The sequence below is a fragment of the Crocodylus siamensis genome, chromosome 2 (genome assembly GCF_052110815.1).
Source record: "Crocodylus siamensis isolate JL-2025a chromosome 2, ASM5211081v1, whole genome shotgun sequence".
Taxonomy (NCBI): Eukaryota; Metazoa; Chordata; order Crocodylia; family Crocodylidae; genus Crocodylus; species Crocodylus siamensis.
Genome location: NC_143396.1, coordinates 283,448,012 through 283,468,072, shown reverse-complemented (window position 1 = coordinate 283,468,072; position 20,061 = coordinate 283,448,012). Strand labels below are relative to the sequence as shown.

Below are 20,061 nucleotides of genomic sequence, written 5' to 3'. Positions count from 1 at the left end.
TGATGATTTCAGTTATTTTCTGTTATATTATCTTTAGTGTACAAGACACACCTTAATTTTAGACCTCAGGGGAGGGGAGGGGGGAGAAGGAAGGTCATATACAATAGAAAACAGAAAATACAGCATATTTTTGGTAGTCACCTATATAGCATGTGAGCACCATCCAAATGTTAGAAACCAGCAACAGTCATCATTAATCCTATGTGCTGACAAGAAGAAGAAGGTACTTGAACAGAATTGCAGGAGGACAATACTTCTTGATAGACAATCAAGTCTACAATAGCAGTTCTGTTGCAAAACTAGTCACTACAATTTATCTTGGGCTCAGCCCTGCTCCTCTGAAAGTCCTCACTTCCGCATTCACAAACCATTCCCTAACCAATTTCTTGTTCCCATATAAAGTAGCTGTCACAAAAGGTCAGAAGCCCTTGGGCATCTCTGTCCAAACCATCTCAGTGGAGGACTCTGAATATCAATATAGAAACCTTGATCACGATTCTGTTCAGCAGGGAGTACAGCAGAGAAAAACGTTAAGGCAATGGGCTCACACCAACTTCAGTTGAGCTGCTGCATTTTGTGCCAATGGGGGCTCTTTCACCATGTCTGCCTTCATAGAATCATAGCAGTCGGGTCAAAGGGACCTTATAGTTCTTCAAGCCTGACCCCCTGCCAGGGCAGGAGAAAAAAAAAAACAAAAAACTGGGCTCAAATGATCCCAACTAGGTAGGCATCAAGCCTCTTCTTAAAGACCTCCAGGGTAGGAACCAGCACCACTTCCCTTGGAAGTTGGTTCCAGATCCTAGCCGCCCTAACTGTGAAGTAGTTCTTATGGATGTCTAATCTAAACCTCCTCTCCAACAACTTGTGGCCGCTATTCCTTGTTATGCCGGGGGGCGCTAGGGCAAACAAGGTCTCTCCCAAACCCTTCTGGTCCCCCCTAGTGAGTTTATAGACTGGCACCAGGTCCCCCCTCAGCCTTCTCTTGTGAAGGCTGAACAGGTGCGGGTACCTCAGTCTTTCATTGCAGGGTCTGCCCTGCAGTCCCCGGATCATACAGGTGGCCCTCCTCTGGACCCTCTCAGTGTTGTCCACATCCCTCCTGAAATGGGGCGCACAGAACTGGACACAGTGTTTCATAGAGGGGAAGAATCACCTCCTTGTCCCTGATAGAGATGCACCTGTGGATGCACGACAAGGTCCAGTTAGCCCTGCCAACTGAGACCTCACATTGTCAGCCCATGTTCATCTCAGAGTCAATAATGACTCCAAGATCCCTTTCTGCCTCTGTGCTCTCAAGAAGGGAGTTTCCCATCTTACAAGTGTGCTGCTGGTTACTACTGCCCAAGTGCAGTGCCCTGCACTTGTCAGCGTTGAAGCGCATCCTGTTTTTGCTACCCCACCCCTGTAACCTATCCAAGTCTTGCTGCAGTCTTTCCCTCCCTACTGGTGTGTTCACCTCACCCCAAATTTTGGTATCATCAGCAAATTTAAACAGGGTGCTTTTCACCCCATCATACCCAAGCAGAAGTTTCAGTAACTGAGTTTGAAGGTTATGGGCAGGTCAATATGCCTAGAATAGTGTTCAGTAAGCTGGGGGCATAGCTTTCTGGCCAGCTACAAAGAGATATCATTAGGGAGGGTTTTCAGCAATTTTTCAGCCTTCTCAGCATTTTAACATATTCCTCCTTTTTCAGCTGTGGACAAATATATTTAGGTGGATGGTGGTTTCATGTTGAAACAATTTGCAGTTTACTTCATCCCTCAGACTAACAGTTAGAATAGAAAAGTCTTAGCCACCTCAATTTGCAATCACTTTCCTTAGCTAGAGACTTGTCCCTAGTCAAATAGGCCCTTAAGATCGTTAGTTTTTAATCTTTCAAATAGGATATGTAAATCAGATTTCTCTAAGATTCCTTATGTTAGTTGAGAGCAGGGAACACCATCAGCAGCAAGTGAACATTTTGCCTTGAAACGGAAGTCAGTCATGTTCTTATTGAAAGGAATGTTCTGAAACTAAAAGTTAAATATACACATGTTCTATTATGGGAACTGCTCATCCACATACTTCCCATGGGGAGAGAGGGAGAATAATAATAGCATGTGGTTTTACCTTCAGCTCCTCCTCTTTATTAGCCACTTCTATGAGTCCTGCCTCAAGCAGCTCTTCAACCGTCTTTATTTTATCATCCTTTTCTCTAATACTGAGATATTAAAAATAGAAGTTACAAAGCACTCTTCATGAAAAGGCATTTTACACAGACAAAAGCATCTTACCGCCAAATAGGACCATAGAGATATTTTTGTATTCTTGAGGAGAAACAAAAATGTCTTACCTTCTTTCCAAGTGCTCCAAGAGCTCTTTGTTAGTCTACAAATTAAATATATATACACATATATATTAGCTGGATCAACCAATATATATTTGAGATTTGTGTTTGAGATCTTAGTAACAGAGAGGACTGGTTAGCACCAATGTCTCTAGATTTTTGAACAAATCTTTCAAAGGTAGAGTCTTTGTGGTAAGTGGCCTTTATGGTGCTAATTGGAAAGAATGATTTAAAGACCTGTAGAGATCGTTTCATTCCCTGGCAAACCAACTTTTCTACTCCTTACCATTAGTGACCAACAAGCAGCAAGGAATTTTGGATGTCAGACCTGAACACTGTGAGATGCTAAATGTTCCCAAACCTCAGTGACCTCTTCAGTGGGAGTTAAATGGCAGAGCCTGGGATGCAGTTCGCCCACATCCCAGAGGAGTACCTTAATCAAACAGAATATTGAGGGAAGTGAGAGTGCCCATCTCCTCTCAACAGTGCTCCATAACAGACTGCCTGTTTTGTCTCCTTATGTAACAGAAAAAAATTGTGAATTTCCTAATTATTTGCGAGTCGAAAAGTCATTTCCTGGCCAGCTCTCTTGCCCCCTCCTCTGGATCATGGAACTGCTTCAACCACCAAACTATTCATTAATCATGGGGGTCCCTTTCAACCAGTGAAAGACTTGTTAGTACTATTAGATTCCCACACACAAATTTAGGTTTTGATGAATCAAAGGGTTCTGGGGGGGTGGGAAAAAAAAGTGTCAGCAAGTTGCCTGGCCAGCTCTAGAAAGCAACATGTCACAACAACAGTGGCCACGGCAAAACTGTTTTGGAGTAGAAAGAGCAAGGCCTGCGACGAATGTGTCAAATTATTTTCTTTAGCGATGTTTTCTACAGGCAATCACTGACTTGTGTACTTTTTTCCTGACTTGCCAAAAATGACAGAGCTGAGAAAAGGCAAGAGACTGGTCTGTAGGGGAGCAGGAAGCCTCTCTCTGAGCATCTTTCCATGGGATTTCTAGACTGAAACACTGTTGCTCATGCTCACAGGGCTTGGGCAGAAAGGGCCTTCCCTCGTACAGCAGTGGAACTACAGCCCTAAGAGCTAAGGGTCACGGTGATGACTTTTCAACACCACAGTGCTCATCTATTCTAGGGAGTACTGCCAATTGCAACAAAAGTACTGAAGAGCAGCTATTAAATAAGCCGTGGAGTGTATAGACTGTACCTGCTCAGATAAGAGAACCTGTAGCTTCTGCATTTCCAGCTGCAAAGCTTTGTTTTTCTCCTTCACAGCCTGGAAGAGAAGGAAATAGCAAGCTGTCAGGTCAGAACTGCACATGCAACGCTTTTCACTTCCCCAACATGAACCATGTGGTTCATTTTAAGGAGGGAACTTGTGGCAGGGGCTGCTAAGCGCACAAAGGAGAATGCAAAAAAGTTGCGTTTCCCTCCTCCTCTTTTTTTTTTTTTTAAGCTTTCTCTGAATATTAAGACTTGTCTCTCAGGCAGTCAAGAGCTATTAATATCCCATGTGTGCATGTGGATCTTACTGTCCCTTGTACATGATACAGTGAAATCCAGTCTTCTTCCAAAAGCAACCTCCTCCTCTGTGCCATCTCAAGCTACTTCTGATGAGCAAAACAGTTATTCAAGGAAGCAAGCATGCCAGCGTTGCCTCACCAGCCTGTGCAAGCTAAATATTTATAAACACCCAGCACCTGGCATCCCAAGGAAGAGAGCTACGGCTGCAGTCTACTGCACTCTCCAGCTGTTGAAGTAGATGTCTGCAAAACACAGCTGCCTTGGAGATTCACTGAGGCAATAAACTAGTTTCTCTCAAGAGCCTGGCAGAGAGACAGCTCTATCATAACTGGCAAATCGAGACCTCTGGAAGAATGCTCTAGGCTGCACTGTGATTTCAGCAACGCTGGCTTCTAGAAAGCATCCTTATCTCCATCAGTTAAAAGATTGCTGTGTAGACTCTTGAACTTTCCTAGATCCTGGAACCAGCTTCGTGCTGTTGAAGGTTCACACGTCCGTTTGATTAGGATGAGCAAAACAGTAAAAGAAGCCTTTGGTTTAAAGACAGAGTCAGAAGATAAATGGCACTTTAAGGTTTTTATTTTCTGGGCCATTACAGCAGAACCCAGACACTCCCCAGGGTTTGATTTCTTACCCTCCTGCAATGATGAGGGATTTGTGAGGTATCCAGGAGCAGACAAAGCCACAGCAAGCAGCTGCGCATGACTGCAGCAGTATCCAACTGAGTGGAGAAGTGGTGCCCTTGAAATAAAAGCTGCATATAGGCCAAGCCACTCATCTTTAATTCGGCAACCTACTGTGAACAAAGTGGGTCTGGTTCTACTGTATTAGTGACACTGGTACTGGCAGGAAACCAAGTCACCCCTAAAGCCTCATTCAGCCTAGACAAAACACTCCGAGAGGCCTTTTTGGAGGTCACTAGTTTATCAAAGCTTGAACACATTTTACAACCATTTGTCCATAATTTGCCTACCTAGTCATATGTGCCAAACCAAGCAGAAACAAGGACTGCTCACCAGCAGCATGGACTTTCAAGCTAAAAGTCATGTTTTGGATCCTACTTTAGATCCCCCGCTTTTGCTAGCCACTTTCACACTCCTTAAAGATATGTTTGGGACTTCAAAATATTCCAAAAAAGTCTACCTGCCTCAGACCTTCACAAGCAAGTTTAGACAGGAGGGGAACACCACCAGCAGGGAACTCCAGGGAAGTGATTAAAAGTTAATTTATTTTAGACTAATTATTTCAAAGTAATTTATTTTAAACTATTTGAAAGAGCTGCTTGAGACTGGAATGCCCAGCACCATTCCCTCCTCCATGAGCAATGCTAGGGTGAGTGCTGGTAACAATTCTGCTCAGAAACAGGAACCAAGAACACTATCCTATGCAGAAGGAGCTGTCTATAAAGACGGTAGCTTCAAAACCCTGCTTTGTAGCCAACCAAATTCAGAAACAAGGGATGTTGGAGGGGGTTTGCTTTTGTTTTTCTCCTGTGTACACAATATAAAAACAAAATAGCTCTTCATGGAGGCATTCACATGTCATAGCGATATCTTTAAACAGCTTAGCTCTTACGCCACCACAAACTTTTTTTTAAAATTAAAAACAACTCTCCCCTTATCCCCCCCACAAAAAAAAGACCTCAACCAGGCATTTTTACATATAGATAAGAAAAAAAGTTAAAATATTTGCCTGTGATCTAATGACTTGATAATCTCAATAATAAATGCACACAAATCAGGGTTCATCAGTTTACATTTAAAATGGGAAGCACAGAAAAACTAAACAACTTCCTCTTTACAGATTTCATTGGAGACGCTAGACTTCTGACTCGTAACAAATGCATTTAAAATGGCTTAAAACACGTATTTACTCCAATTGCACAGCTTTACTCCATCAACAGCACCATCACAGCATTATATATTCTAATCCAGCCTTAGCTTTTGAAAGCATGTGTGTGGCTCCACTCCACAGATTAATGCATGGCTATGAACCAGAATCTCAAAAATCTAAAAAATGTATTGAAAATAAGCATAATAGCCGCTGTGCACAGTACCTTAAATTCTTCTTTTGTGTTTGTAATCTGAGCAAGGTCTTCTTGTAGCTGCTCTTCAAGTGTTCTTATTTTGTCATCTTTCATATGAAAACTGAGACAAAAACAGTTAAAAATGCTTTCTTCTCTCTCATGTACTTACAAGAAGCCTTGATTCAAACAAGTTTAAAAAGAGAGAAGCACTAGAAGTTGTTTACCCAACATTGGATTTATTTTATTTACCTTTTCTGCATCCTTTCCAGTTCATGGGCAGCAGCAGCCTACATAGAAAGAGGATTAAGTAGTCTTAACATGCATCACATGATTCAATCAACTACATTCTCCCATATTAAAAAGCAGGAGCAAGTCATTTTTACAAGTTCTCCCAGTACATCAGCCTCAAGTGCAAGTAAATGGGTCATGCCATATTCACAGGCTGTATGCTCACACGTTTCACATTTACTCATTCAACAACTGGTAATTCTCAATGGTATTCTACCATTTCCTATGGCTGTTCGAGTAATAATTAAATACACAGAAAGAAAACAGTGACCATGGACTGAAATGTTAAGGGCCAAATTTCCTATAACTGCACAGGGAAAGATGATGTTTGTCATAGATTGATTCATGCAAGTCATAGGAATGTCATTCACTACTGCTGACAGCATCTTGGAAGGATACCTTTGAAGATTTAAATGAATCTTTAGAAAGAAGCAATTTACTCTACTGGGTTATTAAATCAGATTTAAAAAATGAACACAATTAAAAGGGATTTCCTCAGATACTACGTTTCGCAGAATTTATCACTGAGTTGCCCAGTTTGGTAACCTTTATATTTCAATAAAGCTACTCTAGAAGTCTGATAGGAATCAGCTGCTCTACTTGCAAATTAAGGTACGACTCAGCATGAGCATGGCAGAACATGGTCATTAAGCACTGCTTACCTGTTCATTTGTCAGAGCCTGTAACTTCTGCACTTCTGTTTTCAGGGATAAATTCATATTCTGCACAGCCTGAAGAGGAAAGAACCAATATATCTGCTTTTTAAATATGGATCGCACTCCAAGTTTGTCCCTGTAAGCACCTCTCAATGTTTTCCTTAGAGTTTCCCATTTTCATCAAGAAAACCTCTCCAACCCTCTCCGACTTTACCATCACCTTGCAGCAAACTTGGATCCTATTCCTACCATCAGGTAGGAACTCCTACTCCTGTGGTAGTGGATGCAAAGATCTGGCCTATGGAGTTCCAATCCAAGATCAGAGCCTCCAACAAGCTTGCTTTGCAGTCTTTCTTTAATGTGTATGCTTTACCTTGAACTCCTCTTCCTTGCTAGTTAAACTGGCATGTTCATTAGCCAACGTCTCCTCCATCTGCTTTATCTGTTTGTCCTTCTCTGAAACTCTGTATAAACAAACCATAACAATAATTTGTAATAAGACATGTTAGAAAAAACTATGTTTAAGCATTAAGCTGCACTTATTGATTCAAGCTGCAGCAAGGCAGATGCAGATTAAATCTCAGGGGAAATTTCCTAACTGTCAGAGCTGTAGGACAAATGGAACAAGCTGCCCAGGAGGTTTTCAAGGTCCTCTGCTGGAGGTTTTCAAGAAGTGGCTCAATGGGCACCTCTCTGGGAGAGTTTAAGGCCAGCAAATCCCCCATCTGTGCAAGGGTTGAACTACTTGACCCCTGAGGTCTCTATAATTATAAAAAGGGAAAGTATACCAGTCCAAGCTCTGGCCTGCTAAAGTTATTCCTGTTAACACCATGGTTTTGGACATCAAGGGCTTCCCATTGGGATTTTAAATCCTCTAGGCCAGGGGAAATCAACCTTTTCTGGCTGCAGGCCAGAACGATTCACCCCAGGGTGGGCAGGTAGTCAGATGCTAGGACCCACCCACCAGCTACCACTTGTCCCTGTGGTGGAAGTGGCGAAAGCCACCTGCTAAAGCAGAGACGGGCAATTATTTTGGGCAGAGGACCACTTACTGAGTTTCCACAAGCCATTGAGGGCCACATGACAGGCAGCCCAGGGCAGATTAATATTAATTTTCTAAATATTTTAAGGGCCTTGTGGGCCAGCTAGAATGGTTTGGCGGGGTGCATCCGGTCCCCGGGCCACATTTTGTCCAACTCTGTGCTAAAGCCACATATCTGCAGGCCAGATACAATGGTTCTATGAGCTATATCCAGCCTGTGGCCCATAGGTTGCTGACCCATGCTATAGGCTCATCAAAAAAGGTAAAAGATGGGCATTATAACCACTCTGTCCCCTCCCCCAAAATGGAGCAGATCTAGCACCAGGGCTCAGCCCAACTACTGACTCTGACAGACGCACACATTCCTGCACGCTGCACTGCTCTTTGCATACAACCAAAAGCAAATAAGAAAAGAAGCATTCACTTCTGAGTAACAGACAGAGCAGCATACAACACACTCCAAGTCAGGGGTGGGGTGGTCCAGGGAGGGGAAATCCGGGAGGAAGAGGTTTCCCAGCTTCTAAGAGAATCACACAATGCAGGTTTGGGGGTTTTTTAAACCACTATGTAACAGCATTTCCTTAAGGAGTCTCTTTCCTATGTAGCCAGCTCACATTTAAGAAGAGTGTGTACACACAGGGCAGGCAATAAAGCCAGCAACCTTCATAAACACATGAGGAAATGAATCCTTACACTTTGTGTAGTTCTTCTGCCAGGACTGAAGCAGAGGTCTGTAGAAGGAGGGAAAAAAATAGCTGAAAGTAAAGCCAAACCCTTGTCTACACTGAGCCAGGAACAGCATCTGCTGGACTTTAATTTAAAGATATTATAAACTGACATTGTCAATCATAAAAAATTCCTGGCAAAAGGAAATATGAAATAGTGTAAACGCATATTAAGTCCCTGACTACATTGGGCCCAGAAGCCAAGGCATCTTCAGTGGAAAGCAGAACTCTTGTTGGACACTAGTGAAAATCAGAATGTGAAATAAGCAGCAAATACTCCTCATAGTAAAGGCTCTTACAGACATAGTGCACTAAGAGATATTCAACTGGCCGCTTTCAGAATGTAATGCACTCTGCAGTGTATTCTATATTAACAGCAGCTTTGTTTGATAGATGTGATGTAGGAATGAATGGTATGAGGAGAGCAGAGGATGTTTTTCTCTAGCTAACATCTATCCATGCTGGCACATGAACAGCCAACCAAGAGATTTCTCAGTTGTCTGAAGACAAAGAGGTGCACTGCATTGAGTCTGCTCCCTGACAGTCATCTCAACAGAGCAGACTTGCTCATTATCAATACACCAAGCAAGGGGTGTCAAGACCTTTTCCAAAGTGTTCTGCATTCCATTTGAGGGTAGACTGGATTCATACTGCAGAGCAGCGCTCCCCCTAAACTGTGTGGTGTGCAGTCGCACAGGTGTGCTCATGCTGCACTACCAGGCACGCCTGCATGGCCACACAGCTTAGAGCAAATGCTGCTGCAGAGTCACCACATACCTCTAACTGAAAAGGCTCTCATATCTCTGCGTCAAGTACCATAGACTCTTCTCATCCAGTTTCTCCTAGCCCCTAATCCCAGTACTCACCGAAAGACAATCACCCCCACACATACGTTTCCTCGCCTCCCAACTAAATAGTACAGAACTGATTTTTTGCCTCTCTAATGTCAGCAGCGTCAAAATGAATGCGACACTCCTGAGCTATATAGCTACAATATATTTTGTCATACTGTTCTTCAGACTCCTTAAAGTGTACTTGCTATATTGTAGGTACTGTTTTCACATGTTAACTGGCTTTTTAAAGAACATTTCCCATTTAAGATTGCAAACCTGAAAAAAAATCTTACAAGGGGGTGTACCTGGGCTGCCATTTGTGAATGAAACTTTTGAAGCTGAGTTTTCAAAGCCTCGTTCTGCTCCAACAGCTCCTTGGGAAAGACAGACACAAAGAAAAGCAGGTTTATATCTGCCACTGGTGAAGAGCCCCTGAGCAGTGATTAACCAGGAGGTTTTAGAAAGTTGGGCATCAGGATTTTACACCTGAGACTCACTGCTCAATAATAATATTTTTCTAATTACCAAGTCTGAATAATATTGGGTGAAGCTACAGAATGGCAGGGAATGTCAACATGCAACATAAAAATGTTCCCTGCTTCTCTAAACCACACAGCAGCAAGCTTTATGGAAACCAATATATCATCAAAATATCACACTGAGTTGTGAAATGATAGTCTGGAACAAAGTATATTCATGCTTGTATTCAGCTACAACGCTCTGTTAAAGCAGCATTAAATATCACTGTGCCTTGTTGTGTGTGAAGGAGGGGGGGAAAAAGTCACATGCTACTGCAATACCTGAACCTGCATTTGCATAGACTCCTCTGCAGTGACTCTCTTCTGTTCAGCCTCCATTAACTGCAGCATCCTTTGCTCCAGCTGCTGTTTAGACACCATTGTATCTGTGAGCTTACTGTGTAAGCTCTGGATTTCATTGTCTTTGGCCACAAGCTTATTCTGCACATCTATGGCATAAAAATAAAAACTGTGATGAAATGCATAATTTGGGGAGGGAGGAAGAGAGAAAATTAATTAGAAGACTTCCGTTTCAGCGGAGGCATAACTTATTTACTCCTCGTGTTTAAAACAGCCATCATTATTACTGTCACGTTAAAACATACTATCTTCCTACGGCATAAGAAGGGGTATTTCTGAAGTCTTTCCTTTACATTTTCCTACACAGTCTAACTTATCTGTCCAATATATCAAGAACGTCCTTTGTACACTTTGGAAAGATGAAACACAGTATACCTAGGATCTGGAGAAAAAAGTTCTCTCTCACCTTGTTGTGCTGCTTCATGCTCTGCTGTTCTTTTCCTGAGAAAGGTCTGGATTTCCTCCCATCTTCTCTCAGCTTCCTGCTGTTGGACCTTAGATTTTAAAGTTTGGGGTTAGAAAACAAGGGTTGGTGTTCAGTCTTTGGGATATGTTTAAGAGCATATCCCTACTCTTTAGTGTCCTTTCTAAAACCTTATCCTGTGGATGGCAGAACCTGCCACTCCCACTGAAAGCCATGTCACATTGGAGCCATTTAATCCCAATAAGCCTCACCTCAATGGAAAACCTGGTCTAATTTCTCAAGCAAAGTCCAGACAACACAAACTACAGGCCACTAGCAGATGGATTTTTACAGCTAAAAAGATACCACTTCCCATTACACGGTTAGGAATGCCAATCAGAATCTGAAGTGGCCAGATCTTCTACAGACTGACATTAACTGCAATTTGATCCAGCTCTACAGGCACCTCTCTAGTGAGAGATACACCTGGGTACGGCTAATGAGAGAAATCTCCTTTCCAAATTATTTTTTGGAAACAAGTTTTGAGTTTGTACCTTCACAGACAAATTTTCAATAGGAAAAGCTGAAGGTACCTGGAAGAAAGGAGCTCTCACTATGTCAGTAACAAGAGGTAAAAACAAAGCCAGAATCTTACCCATTTAACCAATACAGCATTTTTTTTTCAATTTATATATGAAGAACAAAAGGACATTTAACCAATGCATGATTCAGCCAAGGGCAGAGCTTTCAATTATTGCAGATACTATTTCAGCAATGTTCAGCAATACAAGTTAAGAATATATTTTGCTATAAACGTATTTTACTATACGAGTATTGTAGTTCAGAAAAAAATATGGAAGTGCTTGAATTTTCACCTAGAGAGGAAGCAGCAAAAGCCAAGCTTGCAATGGACAGAAAAAAAAGTTAAAACCCCTCTCCTGTGTTTACTCTCTTATAGGCTATCATTGTTTTAGGGACAATTTTAACTTAATTTGACAAAAATTGAAGCGTCCTATTTTTCACTCCTCAAAGTTTCAGAAGCAAGGTTTGTTCGGCAAGCATCTTTTACTGGACTAACTATATTAGTGGGGCCATAACCATATGCTAGCCACAAACACAACTTACCCTTCCACAGATTGGCTCCAAACAAGGTATTGTTACCAACCAAATCTTGCTTTTCATTTTTCCTCCCCTCAGCCACTACAGCTACTTTACTGTGAAGTCTCAGAGAGCATTCCCATTCAGAAAACTACAGGCAGAATTAAGGGCACGGCAAAACCAGAGGGGCAGAAGAAAATGAAATCACCTTGAGCTGAGCGACTGCTTGCTCAGCATTCTTCTTTTGGAGTTCCTCTTGCTGCAATTTATTGTTCTTCTCCCCCAGTTCATTTACAAGCCTGGCATACTCCTGGCGCAGTTTGTTCAGCTCAGCAGACTGCCTAAAAAATAAGAATTTTTATGCACTCTTTCAAGGTTTCAAGCAACAGTGCAATATTGGCAGGCACTCAAATATCAACAAGTCTGACTGCTAAAGCACTGGAATGGGACAACATTCACTGGCATCTCAAAAAGCAGTAACCCCAGTTAGCATCTTTGGAAATTATGCATATGGAAAACAAGTGCGTAAGTTGCTGGGGCCATGAGCTGTATATACCCTGTCCCAGGTGCCTGGGTACCTGTAGCACAACAGAGCCCTGCTTGTAGCTTTATTTGGACCATAGAGTGGCACTGCAATAGAATTAACATTTCTCCACTGGGCAGGACATAACTTAGGAGATGGAATGACTCTGCTGGTCACTCCTCTTAGAAAGCCTCCAGATATCACATTGTGCCACCTATTATTTATAGTTATCATTTAACCCAGCATGATACCCCAGTAAAAGAGGATTTAAGTCCAGAAGTATTTCAGCTTCTCAACATACAGGAACAGTGCTTTAGCTGCATATCATCTGTCAGACACCAAACATGTTTATACTTCCTCTTACTTGAGAGGCAGGTCATCCAGCATTCTCATTATCTGCTGGTGATGCTTGCACCAGAGTTCAAGGTTTTGTAAGCAACACTCCTCTACTGCCAGATCTGAAGGGACACTCAGGGAAGTGACAGCCTTTACCCCAAAGTTTCTGCTTTTGTAGCTTTATATCCTTGTTACCTTTGCATCAGGTTATATTCCAGATCCCCAGAATAGATAGAAGCTTAGGGCTGGAAGAAACCTCAGGAGGTTATGCAAGTCCAACCCCCTGCTCAAAGGAGGACCATCCCCCAAGGCTCTATCTAGCTGGGTCTTTAAAAACCTCCAAGGACAGAGATTCTACAACCTCTCCAATAATCTGACAGATCACTAAAACAAGGTAATATGGCATGACAAAAACTACAGACAAAGGCATTCCTAGGATCTCAGGGGCAATAACCATTCACAGGCTATCTGAAGACAGGGCGTTTCAGGCTGTGAAAACCTACAGGAAGATATCAACAGAGAACCAGGCAAAGAAGCACAATAGCAGTCTGCAGTTAACTTCTGGGGCATTTTCTTAGGTGACCAAGAATTTATGGTCCAGACTGTCAAAAGTAACCAGGTGATGTGGGTTTTCAATTTGAAACACCTTGAGGGAACGGCTTTTCAGAAAGTCCTAAGTAACCATCCTTCAGAAAAAGAAAAACAGGACCCTTTACAGGGTCTCAAATGGATGCAAACTCATTAATCGCTTCTAAAAACCGTGAGCTATGTGCTTTGTCCTCTAAGTATCAGAATAGGCACTCCTAGACCATCAGTACACACCCACATAAAAGTCCTGATTCTGGAGACGAACGCCAGTATAATTTATCATTCAGTGGCAACTTAAAATGAAAGTGTGGTGGCCAGAACAATTCTTCAAGGGAAGCCTCACGTTTAAAAATCCAAAAAGGTAGCTCCAGGGAGCTGACGACATACTTGCTTTCCATTTGGTTGGTAGAAGTACTGACAGCATCTCTCAGGATACCATTTTCTTGTTTCAGGTGGCTTATCTCAGCCTCCATCTGCTCACGAAGTTGCTGGAACTGGAAGGGGAAGGGGGGGAAGGAAATCAATTAATATTGTAACATTTCCCCCCCCCCCCCACAGTTCAAAAAAATAACTTTTTTAAAGAATGGCTATAGTGTAATAAAAAAAAAAAAAATGACCATGGTCTTAAGGAAAGAAAACTTATTTGGAGAGCTCCTAGATTTTGCAACACATACCCCATGACCCCACTGACTTAGATCCGCTGGGCTGAACCAAGAACAGCATTTGTCTCACATACCAGCATAACCACTGGAATGCATGGACCACTCTCATAGAAAAACTGAGCGTTCTTGGTTGTGTGACTGCCTAATACAAAGATGTTCTAAACTCCTTTTACAGTAGGATTTTGTACAAACGTCATGACAAATTATTTCAAAACAGAAAGTAGGCAGAGAGGTTTAAAGCCAGAAGGAAAACAGAGTGTGAATCTCTGGTGCGTGGACAGTGTGTGCAAACTCCAGTACATTAAAATGGCTTGAATTGGGTCTTCATTTCCAAGATTCTTATCTAGTTGAGATGCAAAGAAAGCTAGTTTATGAGCCAGATCTCTTATTTAGGCAATGGTGAAATTTTACTGCAGCCTGAACAGAGTCAAACTGACACAGCTGCCTTGATTATTTAAAATGAAACTCAGGAGGCATGATTCAGCATTTAAGAATGAGACGCCATGGATCAGATGACAGGAGGTCTGGCTGCTGCAAGCTACTAGCTTGATCCAAAACCCTGCAACACACGCAACTTAAATATTCTCTTTCCTCCTCTATTGGTATCAGTCTTTTACAGACAGCTGACACTGTTTCCAGGACCTAGTTACATCAGATAACTAATTCATCAATGAGGATTCTGTTTACAAAAAAGTGTTTAAGTGTTTGTCCAACAGCTGAGATGGAAAGGACCAGAAACTATGGGAGAACAGCACTGACATAGATGCCAAGTTGTTGGTTTTTTTTTTATGATGTACAACTCTAACGGTCCCATGGAAAACAGAGCCCACCAAAAAATCCCTGCAGGTAACCAGAAGTCCTGACAGTCACTGCCAGCCAAACTGGCATCCCCTTTCCTGCAGTCTGATTCGCAAAGGATACCAAGCAGGGGGCACATATCTGGAACATCAGGAACAGAAAAAGGTTGCATTTATATTCACTCTTCCAGTTTCTGTTTCTAGGTGCAGATCATCAGAAGCTACTACCACAGTGTCCAAATAGTTCCCCCACCACACCCAGATTCAGGAACCTCTTGAGTACCAATACCAATATAGCAACAGCCTCTAGCCCTGGAGAGTGGTTTTTTGCACCCAAACCTGAGAGAATCTGCTCTCTGAAGAGAAATAATGAATAAGCATAATATATATATATATATATATATATATATATATATATATATATATATATATATATTTGTTAAGCTTAAAATGTCTGTAGCTCTGGTGGAGGGGGAGGCAGTGTTAGGTAAACAGAATAATTGCTAGAAATGAATGTTTAAATCAATTGGTATAAATCCAACCATACTTTGCCCTAAAAAGCTTATACCAACTTTAATGCGACTTACTTTGCCTCCAATTTTGATGAAGCTAAAACTTTTCTTAGCTTGCAGTGATAATATAAATTAAGGACAGAGCAGAGGGTCTGGATAAGACAATCCTATGGTAGAGTTAGGCCTTCACAATTCTCAGTCAAGTGCTTTGCTAGTCGGTGCTATTTTACTATATAAATATATGCATCTCCTAACCTCCCTATTCTGTAACGCATTCAGTTTTAAAGACCACTTTGCATCTGGTATGTCATTCAGCAGTGAGTGGCTCACAGTGCTGTTACAGTTATAAGGGCCATTTTTCTGAATCTGGCGAATAGAGCTATACTTTGCACCTTAAACTTTAACAGTAGACAACAGAAAGCGTCAAAGTGAGTAAGCAGACCGTAGACAAGCTGCCTACCATCGCTCATTTGGAGAAGAGGGAAATGACAAAACAGAAATAGGAGGGTTGGAGTGTTATTGCAGCCATTAAGAAAAGACTTGGCATATCCCAGGAAGCAGGAGGCTTTCATTGCCTGTCTTTAGCCCTACATAGCATTAATCAGATTTGCCCCCACAAACTGCTAGAGATTCTGGCTAGAATATGATGCTTTCATTTCTGTATCACCCAACCAGTGCTACACTCTCTACTAAAGCACGCTCTCAGCACTAGCTAATTTGCACTTGAACTCAAATCCGAACAATTTTGGTGAAAATGCACCTTTATCTTCATCTGCTGGGCTTCTTGATAGCCAACATGCATTTTACTCTGAAAAGTACCATGTTCCTTTTCTAGCGTGTTGATACGCTCTCTCATCTTAGCTGTAACCAAATTGTTTCTCTCCTTCTCCGTGACAAGCTCCTTTGGAAGGAAAAAAAAAGTATAAGTAATGTCCCCCTTCCTGCAACCTCCTAAAGATCAGCAGGCTATACATTATTAATTAATCAAACTAGAACAAATCAGCATTCTTTACTATAGCAGTAGTCAAGCAATCAACATGGCCTTTTCAGTAGTTTTGTAAGAATTTAGCAGCAACACAAATTTCAATTTTTAATTAAATTGGGCTTTACAATGAAAACAAGAGTTTTTTAATTATTACTATTATTATTTCAGAGTAACTAGAGCAATACTTTTATTACACTTGGTCAAATTCTTCTCTCCATTCTATGCACATAGTCCGACAGCGATTAACTAAATTGTACAGGTATAACTAAGAGCAGAATATAATTTTGCTCTGAACTGAAACAGGAGAGCTCAGCTATAGGATTGCTAGAAACCTATAATGCATTTCTGATCAAATATGTTGTATATTACAGATGAGCTGAAAGTGAAAATGAAGTTCAGCCAAATGCCAATAACCCCCCACAAGCCAGGGGGCTTCAGTACATACCTTCAGCATTACATCACATATTACAGCTTTAACTCTCAAGAAGCAAGTTAATCTATAACCACTGTGTTATTTATAAGGCCAAATAGTATAAGTGGGGAGTCACAGTGCAGCGCAGGCAGCTTAAAGCATTATCAGATGAGTACTTGGATTGGACTTGTGTCAACAGCAGCAGTGGGCGCAAGCTCCTTTTTCTAAACCGAGGTGACAGTCACCTCAAGTCTTCTAATCCTCCACCAGTCACTACCATTCTACCCTGCTGGTTTCTCAGTCCCCCTTGTATTTGAGTTACTGTGCTCTTCTGCAGTCTTTTCAACCTTTCTGACTGCTCCTTTAATGTTTTCCATCATTTGCTCTTTCCTTTCATTCTGCCTTGCCAGTGCCGTAACAAAAGGGGCACCCAAGCGAGGAGGCTGGCCAGGGTGCCAAAGTGAAGGGGCAGGGTGTGGGACAGAGCCGCAAGCGGCACTTTTGGGGGGGGGGTGCAGGGACAAGGGAAGGGCAGCTCCCACCACTGCTTGCACTCCCAGGCAAGCACTTGGGGGTGGGGAGGAGGAAGGCATGCGCCCCCTGGATCTGTGCGTGGGGTGAGGGTGGGCTGCCACTATGGGCTTTGCCCCGGGTGCCAAACTTCACTGCTACAGCACTGTGCCGAGCTAATATCCTCAGTAGCCCCCTTCCTTGTTTATTACTAGACATTTATAGTCCTCAGCTGTGTAGGAGCTACTCTCTACACCCTCTGTGCAACCTTACAAATAAATGCCCCCCTAGTAGCTTGCACTGGATGCCTCACAGCTAGCTTCCCCTTCTCCAGCACCGACTCCACCACAACTCCTGAGCTTCTTGACTTCTCCTGCGCCTGCCTAAATTCCATCCATCATATTAAATTCCTTGTCCGTACTCACGTCATCTCAGGCTTTTATCCTCCCTCCTGGCAGCCTCTTCTTTCATTTGTTCCAGTCACCTGCATTGTTACTTGATAGGGATGCACAGATAAAGATTTGGGGGGCTGATACCAATAGCTGATATTTAAGGAGGCATATTGGCCAATACCAATCCAATATTCAATACAGCTACCTCCAGGTGCTAAGTGTCATGGTGGAAGGGGAACGGGAAGGGAAGGGCCATGGGGGGCAAATTAATGACCCCATGGTGAGGGAGTGGGCCAGGGGTAGGTGCTGCCCAGTTGGGGTGGGCCGGCCATGGGACGGAGGCACGGCTCACGGGGTGGGGGAGCTCCTGCCACTGCTTGCACACCAGGGGGGCAGGAAGGGGGGCGCATGTGCTCCCAGATCTGCGCAGCATGGGGTTGGCTGCAGCTGCAGGGTGAAGCCGGCATTGCACAGGGCTCATCTCGCCAGAGGTTGGGCTCGTGGTGCTGGGAGGAAGGTGAAGCCACTCCGAAATTTTGCCACAGCTCCACTCCTAGCCCTGCCCCACTATCCAGCCGCTGGTGCAGCCGCAGCTTTTCCTGGTGCCTGGGTGGAGGCAAGGTGTTCAGCTGGGGTGGCGTGGGGCTGGGAGCAGAGCTGCAGTGAAATCTGGGATGGCTGCAGCCCCTCCTTCCAGTGCCGCTGGAGCCCGCTCTGAACCCAGCACACACACCCCACCCCAACCCTCCCAGGGTGCAAGCAGTGGCAGGAGCCGTGCCTCCATCCCACGTCCTGTGTCCCACCCTGCCTCACCTGGGCAGCACCTGCCTCTGCCCCCTCCTCACTGCAGGGGCATTGATCTGTGCCCCCCAACACCCCTTTCCCTCCCTACTCACCAGCTGGAGTCAGCGCTCCACACTGCCAGTTCTGCTCCATGTTGGCTGCAGCTGTGTGCAGCACGGACATTTATCGGCTGAATTATTGGCCCTATTGGGCCAATATCCGACAGAGACAATTTTCTTTATAATCAGTACCAATCCGGTATCAGACCGATCTGTCAGTGCACCTCTATTACTTGCCATATGCAAAGCTGATAGACTGCACATTGCCTTCCTCCCAAAGTCATTACTAAAACAAGTGAAACCGTCTCCTGAAAACAGTATTCTAGACAGCTGAACTGTTCTAGACTTAAACAGTGAACGTGATCTCAGGGAGCTGAGCAGGCAAGTATCTCAGCTTTCTGCATTCTCACCTCCAGTAAAAAAAAACAAACAACCCTGCAAGTTCCCTGACCACAGCACCTCAAAATGTACAACCCTGGAAATGTGCAAAAATGGACCAAAAGAAAAAACTATGACCCATGAAGTGTCTAACACTGTAATTTATAATACCTGACACTGAGCATCTTACAGGCTGTTTAAGGGGAGGGCTTTTTGGAAACACATTTTTTAATCCTTTATTTAAAAATTATGGTCCATCAATCAAGATACTGAATTTATACCTCAAAAGCCTATTAGAAAATAGAATGCCAGTGCACTACCTACATTGCTAAATGCGAGATGGTGCCTTAACATATGCATACCTCTATGCATCTCATACAGATCTCATTAACCAGGGTGACCATCACACCAGGGTGCCACAAGTATTATTTTGTTCAGATTCTTTCATTTCTACACGTATGCCTTTTGATGCGTGTACCTGGGTTAGCTGCTTGCATTGTTCTCTGGCTACAGCAGCCTCTTCCTTCATAGCAGCTAGCATCTTGTCCTTGTCTTGCAGCTGATGCATCATTGCCGCTGAATCTCCTTTACTAGCCTACAAGAAAGAGATTAAATGCCAGATTCTGCACAAAATTTTAAAAAACTGGATTATGATTTTTAAAAGGCTTATAGTAAACCAGTAAGAAATTCAACAGCCACTACTGTACAGTTGTTTTGTTGCTCTGTACTAGCAAGGCTATAAACTTCAAGTGGTTCTCAGCCTGTTACAAAACGCCTCCACAATAAATTCCATTAGACCACGCTATATTGCTTCTGGCACCCAAGCTAGCTTAGGTATCTCTGCACAGTACTGCAGTGCACCATGCAGGCATGTGTACCTGGCAAGATCTAAATTTAGTCCAATAACTGGCGATTCAGGTTTTCTTTGAAAGCTTCCCATTAACAACCACGTCCATTTTGCATTTAAAGCAGAAAGGAAGGTAAAAAATAAATTAATACTCTCTCAAAGGTAGCTAATTATTTATACTAGTTCAGTAACACAAAGCAAGTATTTTCTTCACTTGTTCAATCAACTGATGGACGTAATATTTCCTGCTTTCCTCTAAGTCTGAGGACCACAGCTATTAAGCTCCATAGGACAGATCTGAAGAGTGTAAAGTGAAAAGGAAAAACTCTTCTATAAATACATAATATTCTTGCACCGTTATGCTTACACTTACACAAGCACAACTGATTTGACACTATTCACATTTTCACCCTCAAATTTAACTTTCGTTGGATTCTATACAAATCAAGTCTTAATACAAAAA

General features: G+C 42.8%; 1 protein-coding gene across 13 annotated transcripts in view; it reads right to left on the bottom strand.

The window, feature by feature from the left end:
* The window catches only part of KTN1 (kinectin 1), a 97,505-nt gene that overhangs the window by 35,929 nt on the left and 41,515 nt on the right, over positions 1 to 20,061 (bottom strand). For all 13 annotated transcript variants that reach the window (XM_090034250.1, XM_090034248.1, XM_090034252.1 and 10 more), the window contains exons 6-20: positions 19,230 to 19,346; positions 15,993 to 16,133; positions 13,649 to 13,755; positions 12,023 to 12,155; positions 10,720 to 10,807; positions 10,236 to 10,402; positions 9,741 to 9,809; positions 8,571 to 8,608; positions 7,209 to 7,299; positions 6,842 to 6,910; positions 6,141 to 6,178; positions 5,922 to 6,012; positions 3,549 to 3,617; positions 2,334 to 2,368; positions 2,111 to 2,201 (exon numbers count right to left, since the gene is read on the bottom strand). In XM_090034250.1, the coding sequence (XP_089890376.1) occupies positions 2,111 to 2,201; positions 2,334 to 2,368; positions 3,549 to 3,617; positions 5,922 to 6,012; positions 6,141 to 6,178; positions 6,842 to 6,910; positions 7,209 to 7,299; positions 8,571 to 8,608; positions 9,741 to 9,809; positions 10,236 to 10,402; positions 10,720 to 10,807; positions 12,023 to 12,155; positions 13,649 to 13,755; positions 15,993 to 16,133; positions 19,230 to 19,346 (1,344 nt within the window). The remainder of the gene's footprint in view (positions 1 to 2,110; positions 2,202 to 2,333; positions 2,369 to 3,548; positions 3,618 to 5,921; positions 6,013 to 6,140; positions 6,179 to 6,841; positions 6,911 to 7,208; positions 7,300 to 8,570; positions 8,609 to 9,740; positions 9,810 to 10,235; positions 10,403 to 10,719; positions 10,808 to 12,022; positions 12,156 to 13,648; positions 13,756 to 15,992; positions 16,134 to 19,229; positions 19,347 to 20,061) is intronic.